Source organism: Sus scrofa, chromosome 11 (assembly GCF_054392235.1).
Source record: "Sus scrofa isolate SSC_HxYL_T2T_F1_AM1 chromosome 11, Sscrofa_HxYL_maternal_Yorkshire_Landrace_v2.0, whole genome shotgun sequence".
Lineage (NCBI taxonomy): Eukaryota > Metazoa > Chordata > Mammalia > Artiodactyla > Suidae > Sus > Sus scrofa.
In genome coordinates, this window is record NC_139393.1 from 26,091,773 (window position 1) to 26,114,826 (window position 23,054).

The window sequence follows — 23,054 nt, forward strand, 5'->3', positions numbered from 1 at the left end:
GCCAACCATTTCTCCTTCTAAAAGTAAAGGCTGTAAATAAATATACTTAAGCATAATAGAAATAAAGTAACCTAGAAGAAGACTGATATGAAGCATAGGTAAAAATGTTACACATTTATGCGCTCTAACAGAGTGCTCCAAGGCCATGGGATCTGGGAAGTGTCCTCTCTCACTGTTAGGAATCCAATCCATCTGACTTTGGAACTAAAATTCCCCAAAGCAATCTCTCATAGGTGAGATAATACCTCCATGTTCAGCAAACTTTGGATTTGAAAGAATCATCTTGCAAAACTTGAGGCCATTTTTGTATTGCTTCTGTTCGTAACATTTCTGTAAAGAAATATAAACAAAAATTATTATATAAAGAGAATGTACATGAGGAACAACTTTTCATTGCAGTATATAAATTCTGAATTCAAGATCCAGTATTAGGTCTAAAACATACTGGATGGAAAGGTTTTATATCAATTCATATCACTTATAACATGAAACAAAGCTGTTACATACTCCTTTCCAAAATGTTCTGAGTATTTTCACTTTCATAAAAGATACAGAAAAAAATACTTTGTTGACCAACACACTGTTACATTCTTTTTTCAAAATCAAAAAAGCATTCTTTTATTCAAAATCAAAAAGCAGGAACAAGTTTTCTGGGGGCAAAGCAGGTTGAGGATTCAGCATTGTCACTCAAGTGGCTCGGGTCACTGCTATGGCAAGGGTTTGATCCCTGGCTGGGGTGCTTCCACGTGCCACAGCCCCCCCCCAAAAAAAAGTGAAAAAGCAAAAACATGTGATAACATTATCAGAAAAATACCAGAAACTGCATTAAAAGTCTTTGCTACTTCAAGAATGGAACCAAGGCACAGTGGAAACGAATCCGACTGGGAACCATGAGGTTGAGGGTTTGATCCCTGGCCTCACTCAGCAGGTTAAGGATCCGGCATGGCTGTGAGCTGTGGTGTAGACTGAAGACACAGCTCAGATCTGGTGTTGCTGTGGCTCTGGCATAGGCTGGCAGCAACAGCTCTGATTAGACCCCTAGCCTGGAACCTCCATATGCCGCAGGTTCAACCCTAAAAAAAAGGACAAAAGACCAAAAAAAAAAAAAAAAAAAAAAAAGAATGGAACCAAGGCATATATTCAAAAAAATACTACTTACTGAGCAACTAGTATGTGTCTGTACGAAACTCACAACAATTCCATTACTTCCACCTTACAGATGTAGAAACTGAAACTTAAAAGCTCATAAAATGTGTTTGTAAGGGGTTCAGATTAGTTGCAAACTCTGGTCTGACTCCAAAGACGATGGTCTTTCCATAACCAGTCTAATATGCATGTAAGCAACCTCTTTATTCCTAAATGCCTCCAACCAGGCTAAGTAATCATGCTAGCCCTCCAGTCATCAACCAGAGAACATCTGACCTTCTGTCTTGGGGGGGGGCTTTTTTTTAGGGCCCCACCCGCAGCACAGGCTAGGGGTCAAATCGGAGCTGTAGCTGCAGGCATATACCACAGCTCACAACCCATGCCAGATCCTTAACCCACTGAGCAAAGCCAGGGATCAAACCTGCATCTTCACGGATACCAGTCAGATTCCTTCTGCTGAGCCACAACGGGAACTCCCATCTAACCTTCTTTAACTCACTCTCTCTCTTTTGTGGTTATGAGTTACTTTCCAGCACTCAACATGCCAACCTTACCCCCACCTCAGGGGCCTCTGCACTTGTGTTCCTTCTACCTCCCAAAGTGCTCTTCCTCAGGTCTTCCCATTCCTTAAGGTGAAGGGTCACACGTCACCCACCTGACCACTGTCTAATACTGCCAGCCTCTTACCCTGCCACACACAATCATACTACTCTGTTTTCTACACAGTGCTATCATTTCCTGATATTATTTATTTTGATCCTGTCTATCTTCCCCACCATACTGTAAGCGCCATGAGAACAGGGACGTTGCCTATTGTAAACACTGCTACATCCTCAGGTTCTAGACACATAAGCACTGCTCAATATATAGTCAATATATAGAGTCTTTAAAGCTCAAAGCAAAAAAGTACCATCGTGGAGTTCCCGTCGCGGCGCAGCAGAAATGAATCCGACTAGGAACCATGAGGTTGCAAGTCTGATCCCTGGCCTCGCTCAGTGGGTTAAGGATCCGGTGTCACCATGAGCTGTGGTGTACATCATACATGGTTCAGATCCCACTATGCTGTGGCTGCGGTGTAGGCCTGCAGCTACAGCTCTGATATGACCCCTAGCCTGGGAACCTCAATATGCCATGCCACGAGTGTGGCCCTAAAAAGACCAAAAAAAAAAAAAAAAAAAAAAAATCTTTAAATTGAGTATTCTTGATTGCCTCTGGGGAAGAGAACTCAATGGTTGGGAGACACAGTAGGAGAAAACCTGAATTTTGTACCATATGAATATATTACCTACTCCAAAAATATTTTAAAATAAAAATTAAAAAATTAACAATCTGAATTTGACTTTAGGAGTTCACCTAATAGTGACAAGAAGAAAAAAAACAAGCAGAAGGAACTACTGGGGAAAAGGAAAAGAGAAATATGCTTTTTTTCTGCCTTACCAAGTCATCCGGAAGCAATAATAGCATACTACCAATAACAGTAATGCTAATAGTTACCACTTAGGAGAAGCATTTACTACGTGTCAGGCAGTTTTATTTATTCCTTACTTAAATCCCAGGAAAATCCATGAGATACCGGTGATCTCCATTTTAGCTGGAAAGACGGAGGCACAGTTATTGAACTCACAAGCTAGTGTCAGGGCCACAACTTAAACCCAGGTAGTCCTCTCCAGTATCGAAGCACTCAGTTTAAAGAACAGTCTGAAGTTCACTAAGGGAAACACACTTAGTAGAAAAGACAGGTTCTAGGTGCTTTTTTTTTCGGGTTTTTTTTTCGGGCCACACCGGCAGCATATGGAGGTTCCCAGGCTAGGGGTCTAATCAGAACTACAGCTGCTGGCCTACGCCACAACCACAGCATCTCGGGATCTGAGCCACATCCCCAACCTACACCACAGCTCACGGCAATGCCGGATCCTTAACCTACTGAACGAGGCCAGGGATCGAACCCGCAATCTCATGGTTCCTAGTCGGATTCATTTCTGCTGCACCACGATGGGAACTCCAGATTCTAATTTCAACGTTGCTACCAAACAGAGAAACTTAGACACTGAGTCATTTACCATCACTGGGTTTGACTGTCTCATGGGCATGGAGTGGCTCCAAAATTCAACAAAGCGTAATGCTGGAGCCAGTTCAAGGAATAAGGCAAGTACAGGCCAGGCAGAACACGTGATAAGCAACCTGGTGAATCTGTATGGGTGTGTTTAAGTACAATGACACTTAATTTTCAACAAGTTACTGTTGGCGGCAAAGCACTCTGGTCCACCAACCAAGCTTCTAAAAATAATTTCATTATAGACCTCTGTTTGCTATAGAATTTGTCACAGGAAAATTTTGCCCTCATTTATTGCAACTGTGAGAAGATAAAGTCATTCCCTAAATGATTCCTCCTAAATTCATGTAACTTATGATAAACATTACAGATCCAGATAGAAAATATTTAGCATTTCCCAATTTATTTGGGGATAAAGTTAACTTGGCAGTGGTTTTTACATTTTTTACAGCTAGAGTGTAAGAAATCATATAGTTGTTTTTTATTACGCTACGGATAACAAGATATGAACTTGAAAATATCCACAAAGAAAATAAGTGTTCTGTCATCTTTTAGGTATAATGCCAAGTATCCTGAAATCCAACTAAAAATCAATTGATGATTTTTCATTAACATATTTCAGATTCCTTAGATCAAAAATAAACAAAAAAACACCCTACCTGAAAGGGGCAGAAAACTTTACCTTTCCAATTCCACACTGTGAAAAATACAAAGATATGAGAAAAAAAGTGAAAGTAAAATAAAGGAAAAACTGGAGTTCCCGTTGTGGCACAGTGAAAAGGAATCCAACTAAGATCTGTGAGGTTGCAGGTTCGATCCCCAGTCTCACTCAGTGGGTTAAGAATCTGGCATTGCCATGAGCTCTGGTGCAGGCTGCAGATGTGGCTCGGATCCTGCGTTGCTGTGGCTGTGGATCTCTAGCCTGGGAACCTCCAAATGCTGCGAGTGCGGCCCTAAAAAGCAAAAAATAAATAACATAAAATAAGAAAAGGCATACAAAGTCGAGTAAAGCAATGTGCCACAAATGCTTTAAAATTTGTTTTTACACTTCTATTTGCTCAGCACTAAGCACCATAAAAAATTAAGACTTAAAATTTTTGTTCCTAGGGGGTGGAGGGATGCGCTGGGGATCTGGGATTTAACTGCTATAAAATTTGGTTGTGATGATCGTTGCACAACTATAAATGTAATAAAATTCATTGAGTAATTAAAAAATAAATAAATAAAATGGAAAAAAATTTTGTGTCCCATCTACTATGTATGTTTAACATTCTGAAGACTAAGTATGAATGAAGTTTCTATTGGCGTAAACAGAAAGGCTACTATGGTTTTTTATCTGCAGCATGATAATACTTTTAAAACCATTCTAAGTTACAATAAAAGTAAGCAAGAGCTAATAGTCACATAACCAACACAAGCTCCGATTAATTAAAAAAAAAATCCCCCTTAATACCTAAACACTTGTTTTCAGAGGAAAGAGATTCGAAAGGACGGCTACCTATTTACATATTATATAAAATCTACGGTCCCCAATGTCTAGTGAGAAAAGCAAAGGCATGTTGCTTCTCCTCCCTGGAAAACCGTAGGTACCAAGACTGTGACACACAACCTACAGATAACTCTCGGCCAGACTTCATTACAGGACCAGCATTTAGGCTTCGGCTCGTTAACAGAGTAAGAGCTCCCGTCAAGGGCAACACCAGCCAGTCCCCGCGGTTTCAATCACTTACTCACCGCAGGGCCGGAACGAGTTAACAGCAATCAGAGCCGTGTACGACGTTGTAACTTAAAAATGCAGTTCGAGTCACTGACTTCCCAAAGACGGTAAGTACACACCAAAGGCTGGCAAACTCTCTCCCAAAGGATCAGCCTCCTAGGGTTTTATCTTCCCGCAACCTGTATAAATCGAACCCCACTCCACCAGAAGTTCATGCCCGCTTTCCTAGGTGTTGGGGTGCGCGATGCAACAGAATCAGCATAAAGCAGTGAACACCTGGACGCAGGGAGGATGGCAAATGAAACCAACTCGAGAGGACGAAGAGGAGGAGGTCGCGAGATGGGCCGCAAGACGCCGCAGAGGGCGCGGGGCCACTGCCCGGCCAGCGCGCCCTTGCCCAGGGTGACTGCGGCGGGCGGCAGGAAGTTTCTGGAAGGATTGGCTGCAGAGAACGAGAGGAGAGCGGCTGACCCGGCGACACGGGGGTCTGCACTCGCGCGCACGCACATAAACAAAGAGCCCGGGGGGCCGAGCCCGGCCGCGCAGGCGCCGGCGCCGCCACCGCCGGACGGCTCGGCTCGCCGGACCCGGGGCCGCAGGGGGCCGCCGGGGCTCGGCCACCGACCACTCACCAAGATGCGTTTGAAGAGGTTGCTCTCCTTGGGCGGCAGCTGCACGTTCGGCATCGCGGCCGGCGGAGAGGCTGGGTGCCCACGCGCTCCGTTTCGCGGGATGGGCACCCGGACGAGCCGCGGCGAAGAGCCGGCCTGCGGACAACGGGTCAGTTCATTGGCCTAGAGCTGGGTCTGAGCAGACTGGACAGGGCTGTCGGGCGGGGTTGGCAAGGGGAAAGGAAGCCGGTCTGGGACAGACCGCCCGAACCCCGATATTGTTTTGGGAAGAGCGGTGGCGGAACCCGCGCGGGGCAAAATGGCAGCCAGGGCCCGCCCCCCGCCTCCCAGCGGCGAGGCAGCGCGCGCATGCGCAGACGCCCCGCGGCGAGCCTCTAGGGGCGTGTGTTAGGCAGTGACCTCTGCCATCCGCATCTCGACCCAGCCCATCCTAAGGTGCTACCTTGCATTGTGCTCCGATTGTTAGCCTTGTAGCCCAAGATAATGTTAGCTATATCAGAGTCTGACTTTCTTTTATTTCTCTCCTCTAAAGAATTTAAACAGTGGTCAAGAAGACATATATTTCTCCCTTTTCCTTTTTTTTTTTTTTTTTTTTTTTAAAGGGTCAGCAGTCGTGGCATATGGAAGGTCCCAGAGCAGGGATCAGTCCGAGCTGCAGCTGCTGCCCTACCCCGCAGCTTGCACCAAGGCGGGATCCTTAGCCCACAGAGCCGGGGCCAAGGATTGAACCTGCCTCCTCATGGGTACCAGTCACGTTCTTAACTGTCGGGTTCTTACAGCTGAGCCACAAAGAGAGCTCCGAAAGGCTTTTTGGGGCTGCATTTGTGGCAAATGGAGGTTCCCAGGCTAGGGATCTAATCGGAGCTACAGCTGCTGCCTACACCAGGCCTACACCAGCAACATCAGATCCGAGCCATGCCTGTGAGCTCACAGCAACAGGCAACACCAGATTCTCAACCCACCGAGCAAGGCCAGGGATAGAACCCACGTCCTCACAGATGCTAGTCAGGTTCATTAACACTGAGCCACAATAGGAACTCCTGAAGGTATATTTCTTGATGTAGGACGAACCTGTTTTCCTTCTTTTCCCCCTGGACTTGGCCTTTAAGAGAAGTCTTTACAGTGTGGACCAAAGAATTATTCATAACGTCATATTTGGCAGGACTTGAGTGGGCTGATGCGAAAGCACGTTTTAAATGTCAGAAAAAAAGGATTCTCCAAATTAGGAACCATGAGGTTGTAGGTTCGATCCCTGGCCTGGCTCAGTGGGTTAAGGATCTGGCATTGCCATGAGCTGTGGTGTAGGTTGCAGACGTGGCTCCGATCTGGCATTGTTTCTGCTGTGGCTAGGCCAGCAGCTGCAGCTTCGATCGAACCGCTAGCCTGGGAACCTCCACCTGCTGCTGGTAAGGCCCTAAAATGCAAAAAAAAAAAAAAAAAAAAGGAGAGAGAGAGACTAGCCGTACATACAATGTAGGCTTAATATTAAGCAATATGTAAATATTAGGCACATAAACTTATTTATACATGTTCTGGATCTTCATTTGTGACCTTTTGTGAGACTATAGGGTAACTGATGCAAAGCTGCATTTAATGGGCTGTAGTCAGAGCTAGGGTGAGGCTTATTTGATTTTTTTTTCCCCCCTCTAGTCTGAGTTTGTTGGAGGTGGGAGAACGTGTCATGGGAGGTCTTCTAAAACAGAGAAGGGGGGGAGGTCCAGGATTTCCCTGGTGGCTCAGCAGGTAAGGTTCCAGCAGCTGGAGTCACTCTGGTGGTGCAGGTTCCATCCCTAGGCCCAGGAACTGCCTGGCATCCCTCCCTGGAACTTTTTGGGTGTGGGCAGGGCTCAAAAAGAGTGGAGGGGGAGGTCCAGAAGGACCTCTGTGTTCTGCACTGAAATGAGGCTCCCCAAGCAATTAGAGAGGATGAAGGCAAGGAGGGCTTCTTGGGAAACTGGGCTGAGTGGCAGCCGAGCTGATGGTGGGCTCCTTGGCAACCAACAGGGGCAGGGGATGTCTGCTCACAGCATCTCAGAAGGCCCCACTCTCATAGTCCCTACCAACCACGATACTGCTGATTTCTGAAAATTCTTTGGCTCCCAAGGTATCACCATCTCCACGAGTAAAGGGTTAATAGTGGGATGAGCTGAAGCTCCAGTGCTCCAGTCAGGTTATAGGACAGGGGCTTTTCTGGAATGTATCTCAACCAACTCAAGCACACTCAGCCTCACCTCAAGGCCAATTTCAAATGACAAATGGAAAAAGAAAAAAAGAGAAAGTAAAGGCAAAGAAGGTAAAATGGCATAGTACCAACTGTAAGTATCTGAAGAGAAGTAATATTTATCCTTTTTTTTTTTCTTTCTTTTTAGGGCCGCACCCACAGTATATGGAGGTTCCCAGGCTAGGGGTCTAATGGGAGCTGTAGCCACTGGCCTACGCCGGATCCCAGCCACGTCTGCGACCTACACCACAGCTCATGGCAACGCCAGATCCTTAACCCACTGAGCAAGGCTAGGGATTGAACCTACATCCTCGTGGATGCTAGTTAGATTCGTTTCTGCTGAGCCATGGTAGGAACTCCAAGTAATGTTTATCTTTTAGGAACGTCTCCTATGGGCCCAGTTGAGCCTAGCTTATTCCATATCACTCTCTGTGATAGCTGGTGTTGTTGTGAATGTGGTTTGGTAGCAGGCTCGGATCCTGCGTTACTGTGGCCATGGAGGCAGACTGGCATCTATAGCTCCTATTTGACCCCTAGCCTGGGAACCTCCATACACCGCCGGTGCAGCCCTAAAAAAGCAAGGGAAAAAAATCTACTGTTGCCTGAGTCCTACCTCCATAAATTCTGATTCAGTTGGGGTGGGCTGGAGATTGGGCATTCAAAAATCTGCTCGCATGGATGTAATGTGTAACCAGAGTTGAAAATCACTGCATCAGGGAATTTCATCCCAATCCAGAATCTAGACAAGTTTATAGGAAATGCGGAAAACAAAGGAGCATGATAAACAGCAGAACAGGAGTCTAGAAAAATCTAGTCTAGTTTGAAACTCCCCAAGGCTGGTTTCTTTAACAAATACATTGCCAAGTAAAAGAAATTAAAAAGAGGAGGGAACCTATAGATTGAAGCAGACTAACTAGGAATTCTCACTGCGGCACAAGGGGATTGGTGGTGTCTCTGTCGTGCCAGGACGCAGGCTCCATCCCCAACTCAGCACAGTGGATTAAAGGACCCATTGCTGCCGCAGTTGCAGCATAGGAAATCCATTTGCCATCAGGAGGCCAAAAAAGAAAAGGAAAAACAAAAAACAAATATATAGGAACAAATTGCTATGTTCGGACCTTCTCTGAATCTTGATCAAACAAGTGCAAAAAAAAAAGAAAAAAATCGGACGCAAACAGGAAAATGTGAACACTGAGTAGATGTTTGATAATATTGAGAATTCACAGAGTTCCCATCGTGGCTCAGTGGTTAATGAACCCAACTAGCATCCACGAGGATATAGGTTCAATCCCTGGCCTTGCTCAGTGGGTTAAGGATCCAGGATTGCCTTGAGCTGTGGTGTAGGCTGGCAGCTGCAGCTCAAATTTGACTCCTAGCCTGGGAACTTCCATATGCCATGGGTGCGGCCCTAAAAAGACAAAAGACAAAATATATTTGTATATTGAGAATTCGTGATGACTGCATGGGGGGGGGGCATTTTACTGTTCTACTTTTGGATGCATTTGAATATTTCATAATAGAAAAGAAATAGACTAGATATATTCAAAAAGACGTATCTACACACACACACACACACGTACACATACACAGTTTAGATGACAGTGTATTCCTCAGTGAAGATTTGGATCTACATTGAAAAGTATTTAAGGCTTATAAAGGGTATTTGAAGACTACTGTTAGTAGAAAAAGATAGAAAAATTTAATTTATCGAAATGAAGTCTCGAAAATGTGTAATTTGAAACCGAAGTAAACAATTTAAAGAAAGTATTTAGCCTGAAATTTAGGGTGAAAAATGGAAGAGATGAAATTACCAAGGAGGTATAGAAGACATGAAGTGAGCTTATTAATAAGCTAATACTTTTTTTTTTTTTTTTTTTGTCTTTTTAGAGCTGTACCTGCTGCATATGGAAGTTCCCGGGCTAGGGGTCGGTCGAATCAGAGCTGCAGCTGCCAGCCTATGCCACTGCCACAGCAACACCAGATCCGAGCCATGGCTATGACCTACCCTGCCGCTCACAGCAACACCAGGTCCTTAACCCACTGAATGAGGCCAGGGATCAGATCCCCCCATCCTCGGGGATACTAATTGAGTTCATTACTGCTGAGCCACAATGGGAACTCCAGCTCATACTATTTTATAGAGTAAAAAGGAAGTCTCCAGGATCTATTTTTTGCTTTGTTGTTGTCGTTAAGAATAAAAGGAACGCTGTACTAGGTAACATTTCAAGGTCTTTTAAACTCCTCGACTCTGAAAATTGCTTGTGCTGTAGCTTCTACCAGTGCCAGCAGGTGGCGTATTTCTTAGCTCCATTTTTTTCAAGCTAGGAAATATCTGAGAAGCAGAATGAATATATGAAAATAAGATATTCTGCCTTTACATTTTTTGTATTCTGTTTCTGTCAGAAAAAGTAGTTTATAAAAATACAAATAGATTAATCTTTGTTTTTCTATTTCTTTTCCGCCTTAGTGAGAGCTTGAATTTTGTATTAAATTGCTAATTAATTCCTGCCTTCACTTTATAGTAAATATATGTCTGATTAAAATCTTTATTCTTTGTATATATAGTAAAATCTATCTGATTAAAGTCTCAAGCCATTGTAGGAGTTCCTGTTGTGGCACAGTGGAAGCCAATCCGATTAGTATCCATAAGGATGTGGGTTTGATCTGAGCTGCAGTGTAGGTCACAGAAGCAGCTCAGATCTGGTGTTGCTGTGGCTGCAGCTACATCTCCAATGCAACCCCTAGCCTGGGAACTTCTATATGTTGCAGGTGTGGCCCTAAAAATAAAAGAAAAAAAGAACGTCCAGGGCTGAGGAAACTCTGGTGCTTTGCTTCTCTCTGGGAAAGCCCTAAGCCCTAGCTGACTCTTTATTGATATGAAATACTTTCAGTAGGACACAAATAAACCTTCTGTTAGAACTCTAGACACAAGAGTGTCCTCAGGACCTTTAAAACAATCTGGAGGTTTCTAAGAAGAAGCTAAGTGAAATCCTCTTGCCCTATCCTGTTGGATTTCGGGCTAATTTTGCTCTAGATGGAGCTGGAAAATAGCACCACATATTTTGTTGTCTTAGCATGCCCCACTTTGGAGGAGAGGAACATAGATCATTTTGTTTCTGACAAAGAGATACCAAATTGTCCGTGCCCATTGCAAATTCATTCAACAAAGAAACTAGTCATGGTTGATTTTTTTTTTTTTTATCTTGTCTTTTTAGGGCCGCACCCATGACAAATGGAAGTTCCCAGAGCCACAGCAACACGGAATCTGAGCCTCGTCTTCAATCTACACCACATCTCATGGCAACGCCAGATCCTTAACCCTCTGAGCAAGGCCAAGGATTGAACCCATGTCCTCATGGGTACTAGTCGGTTCATTAACCACTGAGCCACAATGGTAACTCCCCATAGTTGACTTTATTGTGAGAAATATTTTAGACATGGTAGCTCTTTTTTCTAATCTAATTAAAATGCTTTTTTTTTTCACTGAATTAACCTCTTTTATGACTATTTTTGGAAGTGCTATCTGGTAATACATCAGACTTTTTGGAAACAGGTTGTTTAACTTCATAGATTGATCCAATAATAATAATTCCACAAGGCTTTTCAATCAAACATGACATAATGTCTTTTTTTCTTTTCAAGTGTTCTTCTTTACAACACCCATCACAAAATTTTAGAAAATTCCTAATTCTATAAAAAGAAAAATAAAGATTCATAATTCAGCCTTTTATATATATATGCATCACATGTTTTTTTCAATGAATAGTTTGCTGTGTTTTTAACACCCTCTTTTTTTTTTTTTTTTTTTTTTTTAGGGCCACACCTGTGGCATTTTGAGGCTCCCAGGCTCTAGGGGTCGAATCTAAGCTGTGGTCACTGGCCTACACCATGGATCACGGCAACACCGGATCTTTAATCCACTGAGCGAGACCAAGGATCAAACGTGAATCTTCCTGGATCCTAGTCAGATTCATTTCCACTGAGCCACGATGGGAACGCCATCTTTGGTCCATCTTTGAATCCTTCATCTGGCCTCACGGGCCATGATCCTCTTCTCCATCTTCATCAGTGATGACCGCTGGCTCCTGATCAAGGACCGCCTCTTCAGGCCATGGCACGTCCACATTTGCTCCAACCAAACTGGGCTTCCCTGCCGCAGAGACCTGAGTCACGCCCACGTGCCTGGGCTGACCTGGGGCATGGTCCTGGCCCAAAGCATGGCCACCGTGGCTGCAGTGGTGGCCGTCTTTGGCCTGGAGCTCTTCACAACGTCCAAGGTGTATGAGGATCTCACAGTGCAAGGAGGCCAGGGGTTCCGGCCTCTTCTTCTTCACTTTCAGCCTTTCCTTCCAGGGCTCCTGAGTGTTGTGATCTTTGGGGTCATGCTGATCGGCTTCTCCTTGACATTCTTTTTTTTTTTTTGGTCTTTTTGCTGTTTCTTGGTCTTGGGCCGCTCCCTCGGCATATGGAGATTCCCAGGCTAGGGGTCCAATCGGAGCTGTAGCCACCGGGCCTACACCAGAGCCACAGCAACGTGGGATCCGAGCCGCGTCTGCAACCTACACCACAGCTCACGGCAATGCCGGATCGTTAACCCACTGAGCAAGGGCAGGGATCGAACCCGCAATCTCATGGTTCCTAGTCGGATTCGTTAACCACTGCGCCACGACGGGAACTCCCTCCTTGACATTCTGGAGCGAGTTCATGGCCTCCTTCCTCTTCTTCCTGAACACCATCCGTGCCCCCACTTCAACAAGCATCACCCGTATCAACAACATCACTCATCCCTGGGGCCAGCCTATGACATTTTAGGTCCCCTGCAGAGGACCTTGGATTCTACCAGAAAGTGTGATCCAGATGGAACTCAGGAGTTCCCATTGTGGCTCAGCAGTAATGAACCCGACTAGTATCCATGAGGATTCGGGTTTGATCCCTGTCCCCCTTCAGTGGGTTAAGGATCCTGTGTTGCCACCATGGACAGCATAGCTCCAAGATGTGGCTTGCATCTGGTGTGGCTGTGGCCGTGGCATAGGCCAGCAGCTGCAGCTCCAATTCACCCCCTAGCCTGGAATCTTCCGTATGATGCAGGTGCGGCCCTAAAAAGACAAAAACAATGGGAGGAAAAAAAATATGTATACATGTATGTGTAACTTGGTCCCCTTGCTGTACAGCGGAGGAAAGAAAAAAAAAAAACGCAAATAAATAAAAACAGCAGGGAAAAGAAAAGAAAAAGAAAAAATGAAAGGATTTCATTAGATGATTTAGGAGCACATCTTATATGGGGTTTTGGACTTTGTTCCCTACTAGAATATAGGCTCCCTGAGGGTGAAGATTTTTGTCTTTTCTATTCTCTGCTAAATTCTCATGTCTAGGACAGTGAGAATGTTAATGGCACTCAACAGTTACTGAATGAATGACTGAATTTTTTTTTTTTTTTCTGGAGGAGAAAGGCCACATCAGAGCTTAAGAGCTACAGGTCACTAAGACAGATGGCCTTGACTGAATCTCAGCAATATCACTTAGTAACTCTTTTACCTTGGACAAGTTACCTTAACGCTGTGCCTTCGTTTTCTCTTCTGTAAAATGGGTATTTTAGGGTTGTCGTAAGGATTAAATTAATTAATAGACCTAAACCATTTACAGTAGTATCTGATATGTAGGTGGTAGAAGTTGATACCTTGAGGAGTTCCCGTCATGATGCAGCAGAAACGAATCCGACTAGGAACCATGAGGTTGCGGGTTCAATCCCTGGCCTCCCTCACGCGTTGCTGTGGCTGTGGTGTAGGCCAGCAGCCATTGCTCTGATTAGACCCCTAGCCTGGGAACCTCCACATGCCACAGGTGTGGCCCTCAAAAGACAAAAAAAAAAAAAAAAAAAAAAAAAAAAAGAAGTTGGTATCTTGAAATAGGTAATAAACATTAGATATTTACATTTATATCTAATTCCCCCCCCCCTTTTTGGCTGCACCAGGGGCATGTGGAAGTTCTCAGGCCAGGGATCAAACCCACACCACAAGAGTGATCCAGGCAGCTGCAGTGACAACACCAGTTCCTTAGCCCACTGTGCCACAAGGGAACCCTGAATTCTCCTTTTTTTATATTTGGTCACAACATAAGAAAATATGCTGTGAAGTCAGTAATACAGAATTATATTTGCCTTTGCTTTTCGGGAAGAAATACTGAGGCACTAGGTCAATGATTTGTAAATTCAATCTCCAAGCTCTGTATCGCTGTTAAATATTCAAAGTAAGGCAATCCATCCCTGGCCTTGCTCAGTGGGTTAAGGATCCGGTGTTGCAGTGAGCTGTGGTGTAGGCTGCAGACGTGGCTCGAATCCAGCGTTGTGGCTGTGGTATAGAGGCCATCAGCAACAGCTCTGATTAGACCCCTAGCCTGGGAAACTCCATATGCCGTGGGTGCAGCCCTAAAAAGACGAAAGACCAAAAAAAAAAGTAAGGCAATATATTTGCATTTTCCTGAAACTGTTTATTTTATTTATTTATTTATTTTTAGGGACACACCTGCAGCACATGGAGGTTCCCAGATGGGGTCTAATCGGAGCTGTAGCTGCTGGCCTACACCACAGTCACAAGGGATCTGAGCTGCATCTGCAACCTACACCACAGCTCACAGCAACACTAGATCCTTATTTAACCCACTGAGGGAGGCCAGGGATCAAACCTGCACCCTCATGGATGCTAGTCAGATTTGTTTCCACTGAACTCCCCTGTTATGATTTTTAAAAATACAAAGGCACAGTCTCAATTAGTCATTAGGTATTTCCTCAAGCAATGGAAAAAACCTCTGAAGTATTCAATGATAAAAAGGTATTCTCATTTTAAAAAATTAGGAATCGCTACTCTAGTGACTCCATCTATAAAGAAATTCTTGTATATACTTATCTCTTAGGCACAGCTGTAGAAAATCTCTTCTGGGCTTGCCTAAAATGTTGAAAACCAAAACTCCACCTTCGGCCTAGGGCGTTGGGGGTGGGGCCCCCTGTCGGAAATAAACTACAACTCCCAGAATTCTCAGGGAGGCGCTCTGGGGAGTTACGGTTCTTTCAATGTTCTGGCACAGCTGCTGCCGCTCGCCGGCTCCCCTCTCCATCGCAACCTACACTCTGGACTCCGACTCCGGATGAGCACGAGGCTTGGTTGCCTCTTGGGAATTTTCCTCGCGTTGCCACTTTTCTCTTTTGTTTCTTCTGGTAGTTTATTATGCACACCCAAGAACTACTGCTCCCGAGAAAAACCCAGACGGAGGAGAAGGTGGCTGGAAGCCTTTAGCCGGAAGTGGCGAACCCGGAAGTAAAAGTGATCAGGTGTCTATAGGGCTGAAAACCTAGTGGATCCCAGAAGGTTCCCTCGGTAAGGAAACCTAATGTCCTTTTTTTGTTGTTTTTTAAGGTACTCACAATTCACTTCTTTTTTCTGATCCTAAAAGTCTTTTTTCTTTCTCCAGCTTTTTTTCTCTATGGGATCACTCCATATGCCGCGTTACACGGTGTGGCTTACACGTGCTGCTCTCGTGTGGGCTTAGTATCACTACCCACTTGCCGAGGCTGAGCGTTCCTTCCAGAGTATCAGCTTACTCTTGTTACTGTGGAGGGTGATGGAGAAGACTTGCTATGCTCAGGTATAGATAATGGAGAATAAACATCTTGCGTTTTATTTAACACAGTTTCATGACCTTGAGAACTGCTCATTCTACTAACTGTGCCTAAAATGGAAATTTAGCTAGAAATGTTGTAACAAAAATCTTTTTGCCTTTTTATTGTCGTCGTTCTTTCCATTTGCAAATGGAAACACTTCTGTGATGTCTTTGAGACTGTGCGAAGACACAGAAACTCCTGCTGGAGGACTGTAACCTTTGTGGCTGTTGGACATTAACGAATGTGATTATGTTAAATTTTGTCGGTATAACTCTGTAGACTGGATATTTTAGAGACCATTCCAAATAGTGTATTTCCTAGGAAATAATACTCTCTGAAATAGCAAACTTAAAATGATCAAAGGAGCTAATATATGAATGCATGTAGCATAGATGGAACACTGTAGACAATTAAAGGTTGGTTCTGATCAATTTTGACCCTTATTGCACCTTTGAACCACAGGATTTTAGGGGCAAAGTATTAGAACACTTTATCTTTTCCCCTTTATACTCAGTAAAATTATTGTGTACATTTGTTAGCTTTTTTTTTTTTTCTGTCTTTTTGTCCTTTTTAGGGCTGCACCCGGGGCATATGGAGGTTCCCAGGCTAGGGGTTGAATCAGAGCTGTAGCTGCCAGCCTACACCAGAGCCATAGCAATGCAGGATCCGAGCTGCATCTGTGACCTACACCACAGCTCACAGCAACGCTGGATCCTTAATCCACTGAGTGAGGCCAGGGATCGAACCTGCAACCTCATGGTTCTTAGTCAAATTTGTTTCCGCTGTGCCATGACAGGAACGCCTACATTTGTTAGCTTTTTCAATGATCTGTTCAAAGGAAGGAAAACAGCCAATTTCACTAAACCTGTAGTGTTTTTTTTTTTTTTTTTTTTTTTGGCTGCACCAATGGTTTAAAGTGACAGCGTCAGATCCTTTAACCACTGTGCCACCAGGGAACTTACCATAGCTTGTAATTTTATTTATGTATGTATTCATTTTTATTGTTTTTAGGGCCTCACCTTTTGCGTATGGAAGTTCCTGGACTGGGGTCGAATTGGAGCTGCACCTGCCAGCCTACACCACAGCTACAGCAATGCCAAGTCCAAGCCACACCTGCAACCTTCGCCGCAGTTTGCAATAACACTGGACCCTTAACCCACTGAGTGAGGCCAGGGATTGAACCTGCATCTTCATGGATACTAGTTGAGTTCTTAACTTATTGAGCCAACAGGATCCCCCGTAACTTTTCATTTTTTTAAGTAATTTTTTTTGCCTGATTATAAAAGAGTTATGTGCTGTACCTGTAGGAAACTTGGAAAACACTGAGAAGTAAGAAAAAAAGAAAGCAAGCAAAAAGTATCCTTAATCCCACAACTAGAGATCGTCATAACACTTTGGTATGTTTCTTTCTTAGTTTTCTTTTTTTCAAAAAAAAGGTCTTCCTCAACTTAGAATGGGGTAAACCCGTGTATTTCATATACTCTAGAAAAATTTGAAAACTTTGTTGGGAACATATTGTTTTTTATTCTTTTTTCATTTAATTATCATCATTGTCTTTTTTTTTGTTTTTGCCATTTCTTGGGCTGCTCCCGCGGCATATGGAGGTTCCCAGGCTAGGGGTCGAATCGGAGCTGTAGCCACCGGCCTATGCCAGAGCCACAGCAACACGGGATCCTAGCCGCATCTGCGACCTACACCACAGCTCGCGGCAACGCCAGATCGTTAACCCACTGAGCAAGGGCAGGGACAAAACCCGCAACCTCATGGTTCCTAGTCAGATTCGTTAACCACTGCGCCACGACGGGAACTTTTTTTTTTTTTTTTTTTTTTTTTTTGGTCTTTTTAGGGTCACACCCATATGAAAGTCCCTAGGCTATGGGTCGAATCAGAGCTGCAGCTACAGGCCTATGCCACAGCAACATAGGATCCAAGCTGCATTTGCGACCTATTCCCACTGAGTGGGGCCAGGGATTGAACCTGCATCCTCGTGGATACTAGTTGGTTCTTAACCCACTGAGCCACAATGGGAACGTCCATTGACTTTTTTTAACCAAATTTTCTACTTTCTTAGTATGTTAATGTTTAAGGTTTTCTTCCTTCTCGGCTAGAAGGGAAGCAATTGAAGAGTGATTGCGTAGCTGGGAACAAAAGCACTGAGCTCTGAAGAGGCAACCTGCATTTGCCTCAGCTCTGTCTCTGTTGGAATGAATAATCATGCTGAAGTTACTTGACTTCCTTGGGCATCTGGACATCTAAAAGCATTAGACAAAAATACTATTTCCTGGAATTCCCTTCATGGCACAGTGGAAACAAATCTGACTAGGAACCATGAGGTTGCAGGTTCAATCCCTGGCCTTGTTCAGTGGGTTAAGTATCCGGCATTGCCATGAGCTGTGGAGTAGGTCACAGATGTGGCTTGGATCCCACGTTGCTGTGGCTCTGGCATAGGTTGGTGGCTACAGCTCCGAATGGACCCGTAGCCTGGAAACCTCCATATGCCTTGCGTGCAGCCCTAGAAAGACCAAAAAAAAAAAAAAAAAAAACAAAAAAAACAACACAAAAATACTATTTCCTTCAAAACAGATTAGAAATTCTTAGATTTCTTCCTTAGAAGAAATCTTTCTTCCTTAGAAATGTATTAATATGTGAACCACCTAAATTTTGCATGGTTATTTTATCCTTGTCAAGTGCTTACTCACCCGTTGTATTTCAGGTTCTGGATACTTTCTAGAAAATAGCAGATTTAACTCATTCTATTAGTATATTTATAGTAGAAAATATATCCGTATATATCAATATATCAGTATTGCGTGTAATTTAGTTACTCTCTATTCACGCCTTAGTTAATCATCTGTATTGAATGGGTAGAAAACAGTGCTATCTTCATTATTTATTTATGTATTTTTTAGGGTCACATCTGCAGCATATGGAAGTTCCCAGGCTAGGGGTCGAACTGGAGCTGCAGCTGCCAGCCTGCACCACAGCCACAGCAACACTAGATCCGAGCCTCATCTGTGACCTGCACCACAGCTCATGGCAGCATGGGATCCTTAACCCCTTGAGCAGAGGCAGGGGTTGAACCTGCATCCTCATGGATACTAGTCCGGCTCATTACCCTGAGCCACACCGGGAACTCCTTCATTTATTTCAATATGTTAAATTCAGAGGTTTGAAGAGTTATTTTCTTTTTGTGGGTTATTGAATTTCGGATGGGTTTGGAGCTGACCGAGGCTGTGAACTGAGCAAGATTTCTTGAGGCTCCTTCCCGCTTTTTATATCGTGAAGTTGATTTTTTTTTTCCAATTGTGTTTATTTTGTTTCAGATGCTGAGATGAATCGTCACCTGTATGTTTGGCTTTGTAGACATCCATCTCTTCACCGTCACCGCCAGTGCCATGTCCATCTCCGTTCTCATCGGCTTACACAGACGCATCTGGACACAAGGCCAGGGGCTTTTAGACAGGACAGGAATCACCTTCTCTGTCGTCTGTTAAATAAGAGCTGGTCCAGGAGATACTGTCATCAAGATACCAGGATGCAGTGGAGACATAAAGCACTACAGAAATATATGGAGGACCTGAGTAAGGAGTACCAGACACTTGATCGTTGTTTGCAGCACATCTCTGCGCCTGAAGGGGACCGAAGGTCCTTGAATCGACGGCATGCGGAGCTGGCACCACTTGCCGTCATTTACAAGGAAATTCAGGAGGCTGAACAAGCCATTGAAGAATTAGAATCAATGTGTAAAAGTAGGTGAAAAATAATGTGTGTGTATGAGTACAGGATCTATTTTCTGAGTTGAACTCTATTGAACTCATTCCTTATAAAAGCCTACAAGCACTAAGCTCTGCGCTTGGAAAGCACAGGACTCTGTACTCTGGGTGTTTGAAGTAGTTCAGCTACTAAAGAGCAACCCCTAAGAGACCGAGGTCCTCCTTGTACTTGCCAAAAAGCTCTTAGGGCTCGTGAGACAGACTGTTGACTTTTAGAAACTTTAATTTATTGACTAGATCGATATTGAGCTCTGTCCTAGGTGCTTCATACCGGGGACACAAAAATACAGTTCCTACCCCACCAAAGAGCTTGTATGGTATGGGTATTATTTCATTATCCCAAAGAGAAACCCTGCACCCTTTAGCCATCTTATCTCAATGCCCCCATCCCTGCCAGCCCTAGGCAAACACTGATCTACTTTTTGTCTCTATATAGTTACTTATTTCAGACACTTTTCTTTTCAGGGCCACCCCCCCGAGGCATATGGACATCCCCAGGCTAGGGGTGGAATCGGAGCTGGCGCTGCAGCTGCCAGCCTGCACCGCAGCCACAGCAGCTTGGGATCTGAATTGCATCTGCTGTGTGAACCGCTTGTGACAATGCCAGATCCTTCACTCACCAATGGAGTCCAGGAATGGAACCCGTATCCTCATGGAACTAGTCCAGTTCTTACCCTGCTGAGCCACAATGGAAACTTCATAGGCATTTTATATAAATGGAATCATACAATATGTTGGGTTTTGGGTTTTTGGGGGTTTTTTTTGCTTTTTTAGGGCTGCACCCTCAGCATATGGAGGTTCCCAGGGAGGGGTCTAATTGGAGCTATAGCTGCCGGCCGACCCCACAGCCACAGCAACACCAGATCTTAACCTGCTGAGTGAGGCCAGGGATTGAGCCTGGGTCCTCATAGTTACTAGTCGGATTCATTTCTGCTGCGCCATGACGGGAACTCCTGAAATCATACAATATGTTACTCTTGTAACTGTCTTCTTTCACTTAGGTTAATATTTTTTTTTTTTTTTTTGTCTTTTTGTCTTTTGTCTGTTGTTGTTGTTGTTATTGTTGCTATTTCTTTGGGCTGCTCCCACAGCATATGGAGGTTCCCAGTCTAGGGGTCCAATCAGAGCTGTAGCCACCGGCCTACGCCAGAGCCACAGCAACATGGGATCCGAGCCGCGTCTGCGACCTACACCACAGCTCACGGCAACGCCGGATCGTTAACCCACTGAGCAAGGGCAGGGACTGAACCCGCAACCTCATGGTTCCTAGTCGGATTCGTTAACCACTGCGCCACGACGGGAACTCCAGGTTAATATTTTTAAGGTTCATCTATGTTTTAACATGTTTCTGGGTTTTTCTGGGAGGGAGGCATTGTTTGTTTTTTGGCCATCCCTCGGCGTGTGGAGTTCCCGGGCCAGGGATCAGACCTGAGTGGCCGTTGTGACCCAAGCCACAGCTGCGGCAGTGCTGGATCTCTCACCCACTGTGCCGGGCCGGGGATTGAACCTGCATCCTAGCGCTCCCAAGGCACTGCTGTGATCCCGTGGCCCCACAGCGGGATCGCCTATAGCATGTTTCCATACTTCCCTTTCTTTTTATTGCTGAATTATATCCCATTGTATGAGCAGACCACGTTTTAAAATATCTACTCGTCAATTGTTGGATTGAGTTGTTTCCACTTACTGGTTATGATGAAATGCTGTTATGAGCTTATGTGTACAAATTTTTATGTGGACATGGATTGCTAAATTGTGCAGTAACTCTATGCTTAACTTTTTGAGGAACTACCGGACTGGTTTTCCACCATGGCAGTGCTGTTTTACCTTCCATTCCTAGGGAAAGAGCGTTCCAATTTTTCCACATCTTCTCCAACCTTTGTTATCTTCCCTTTTGATTCTAGCTTTCCTCGTGGGTGTGAAGTGGTATCTTATTGTGGTTTTGACTTACATTTCCCTGATGAATCACATTAAGTGTCTTTTCGTATGCCTCTTGGCCATTGGATATTACCTAGATCCTTTGCCTGTTTTTTTGGATTGAGTTGTCTTTTTTGTGGTTGAGTTGTAAGAGTTCTTTACAGTATAAATACAGCTTCCTTATCAGATCGATCACTTGCAAAAATTTTCTCCCATTCTGTGGTTATCCTTTGAAGCACCACAGTTTCTGATTTTGATGATGTTACGTTTATCTTTTTTTTTTCTCTTGTTGTTTGTGTTTTGGTGCCATATCTAAGAAACTATTGCATAATCCAAGGTCACAAAAATTTATATCTATGTTTTCTTCCAAGAGGCTTATATTTTTAACCCTTACACTTAAGCCATTGATCTATATGTATTAATTAGGTATATAACGTGAGAGGTGTTAATTTATCATTTTAGTATTTCTTAATATTGTTATTGCCTTAACTTTTATGAAAACTTTCCAAAATATGCAGAACAGTATAATGGACTAACTTGGGATCCAACACGTATCCAGATTTTCTATTGGCTTTTAGTTTAGTTTATACAGTTTCTTCTGCACTCCATCCTGTTACATTAAGCCGCAGAGGTGTTAAGCAAAGTCAAGACCAGTCACAGTTACACCTGTAAAGTCTTGGATGTTCAAAGCCCTACCTTCTCCTGCCTTCTGTTAGTGATCCCATGGGTCTGTCACCTAGGTTTAATGGGGATTTGTTTTTACTCTTTTGCATAATGCCACTCAAATTGGTAGTTAATTAGTTTGGGGAACGTTCCTTGCACATCATAGGAATTAAATGCTTCCAAATTAAATTGACATAACCTCTTTCAGCTGTGCTTGTATCCTGTGTAATCTTAGTAGATTGGATTAGATAATTTATTACGTCTTGGTATGTGCCAGGCACAAAGCTAAGTATTTACAAATATTATCTCATTTGGATGTTCATGATGACCTTAGGAAGTAGGAATTCATAATTTTCGTATTTTATAGATGAAGAGACAGAGGTTAAAATGCCAAAGTTTGGGAGAGGAGCTAGGCTCTAAACCGAATCAGAGACCCCACAGCCTCTGCTCTTACCCACTGCACAATGATTTGAAGTCCAATAGTTACCTCTGTAATATATCTGGCATGAGTCCCCTTCTGTTCTCTCCTAGCTTATATCTTCATTACATCTTAGTCCCAGATGATTACAGTAGGTTCCTAACTTGTCTCACCTCTAAGCTTTCCCAGTCTCAGTTCAAGCTTAATCATATTAATTAAAAATTAATCTCCCACCCTAAATTTCCAGTATCTCCCATTGCCTTTAAGTTAAGGTTTCTTGGTTTGGTATTTAAGGGCCTCTGCATGGAGTTCCCGTCATGGCACAGTGGAAATGAATCCGACTAGGAACCATGAGGTCGCGGGTTCAATCCCTGGCCTCGCCCAGTGGGTTAAGGACCTGGTGTTGCCATGAGCTGTGGTGTAGGTCGCCGACATTGCTCGGATCTGGCATTGCTGTAGCTGTGGCATAGGCCGGCCGCAACAGCTCCAATTGGACCCCTAGCCTGGGAACCTCCATATCCCACGGGTGCAACACTAAAAAAAAGACAAAAGACAAAAAAAAAAAAAAGGAGCCTCTGCAGAGCGGCCCCCACCTTTCTGTGTAGTATATTATTCCCTTTGCCTAATCCAGCTTCCAATCAAAATAGACAATTTGCCATTCCCTGAATATACTCAGAACATTACATGTCTATGTCTTTTTTGGGGGCGATGTGGGGGGGGGCGCACACCCAAGGCACATGGAAGTTCCCGGGCCCAGGGAGCCAACCCTTCCCCCCACTTGAGCCGCTGCAAGTGACAACACCAGATCTTTAACCCACTGGCCACAAGAGAATCTCCTTGTCTATGTTTTTACTCATGTTTTT

At 44.1% G+C, this 23,054-nt stretch overlaps 2 protein-coding genes and 1 long non-coding RNA gene across 39 annotated transcripts in view; 2 read left to right on the forward strand and 1 right to left on the reverse strand.

Moving 5' to 3' along the window:
* Positions 1-5,833, reverse strand: part of NAA16 (N-alpha-acetyltransferase 16, NatA auxiliary subunit) — a 66,734-nt gene extending 60,901 nt beyond the window's left edge. For 27 of the 34 annotated variants that reach the window (XR_014819580.1, XR_014819581.1, XR_014819576.1 and 24 more), the window contains exons 1-2: positions 5,549-5,833; positions 246-330 (exon numbers count right to left, since the gene is read on the reverse strand). Coding sequence is in view for 16 of the 34 variants with exons in the window: in XM_021065630.2 (XP_020921289.1) it covers positions 246-330; positions 5,549-5,602 (139 nt within the window). In the remaining 18 variants the exon portion in view is untranslated. Of the gene's footprint in view, positions 1-245; positions 331-4,933; positions 5,359-5,548 lie in introns of all 34 variants that reach the window. The other 7 variants (XR_014819582.1, XR_014819578.1, XM_084981887.1 and 4 more) reach the window with 1 other exon arrangement.
* A 9,252-nt stretch (positions 5,834-15,085) lies between these two features.
* The window catches only part of MTRF1 (mitochondrial translation release factor 1), a 35,401-nt gene continuing 27,432 nt past the window's right edge, over positions 15,086-23,054 (forward strand). The window contains 4 exon segments of one of the 4 annotated variants that reach the window (NM_001243580.1): positions 15,086-15,139; positions 15,234-15,407; positions 16,731-16,820; positions 18,747-19,172. In NM_001243580.1, the coding sequence (NP_001230509.1) occupies positions 18,755-19,172 (418 nt within the window). In that variant the 5' untranslated portion in view covers positions 15,086-15,139; positions 15,234-15,407; positions 16,731-16,820; positions 18,747-18,754. 4 annotated transcript variants of the gene reach the window in all.
* Positions 19,662-21,980, forward strand: LOC146398600 (uncharacterized). Its single transcript, XR_014819601.1, has 2 exons — positions 19,662-20,197; positions 20,506-21,980. It is a non-coding gene; the product is annotated as an uncharacterized LOC146398600 (long non-coding RNA).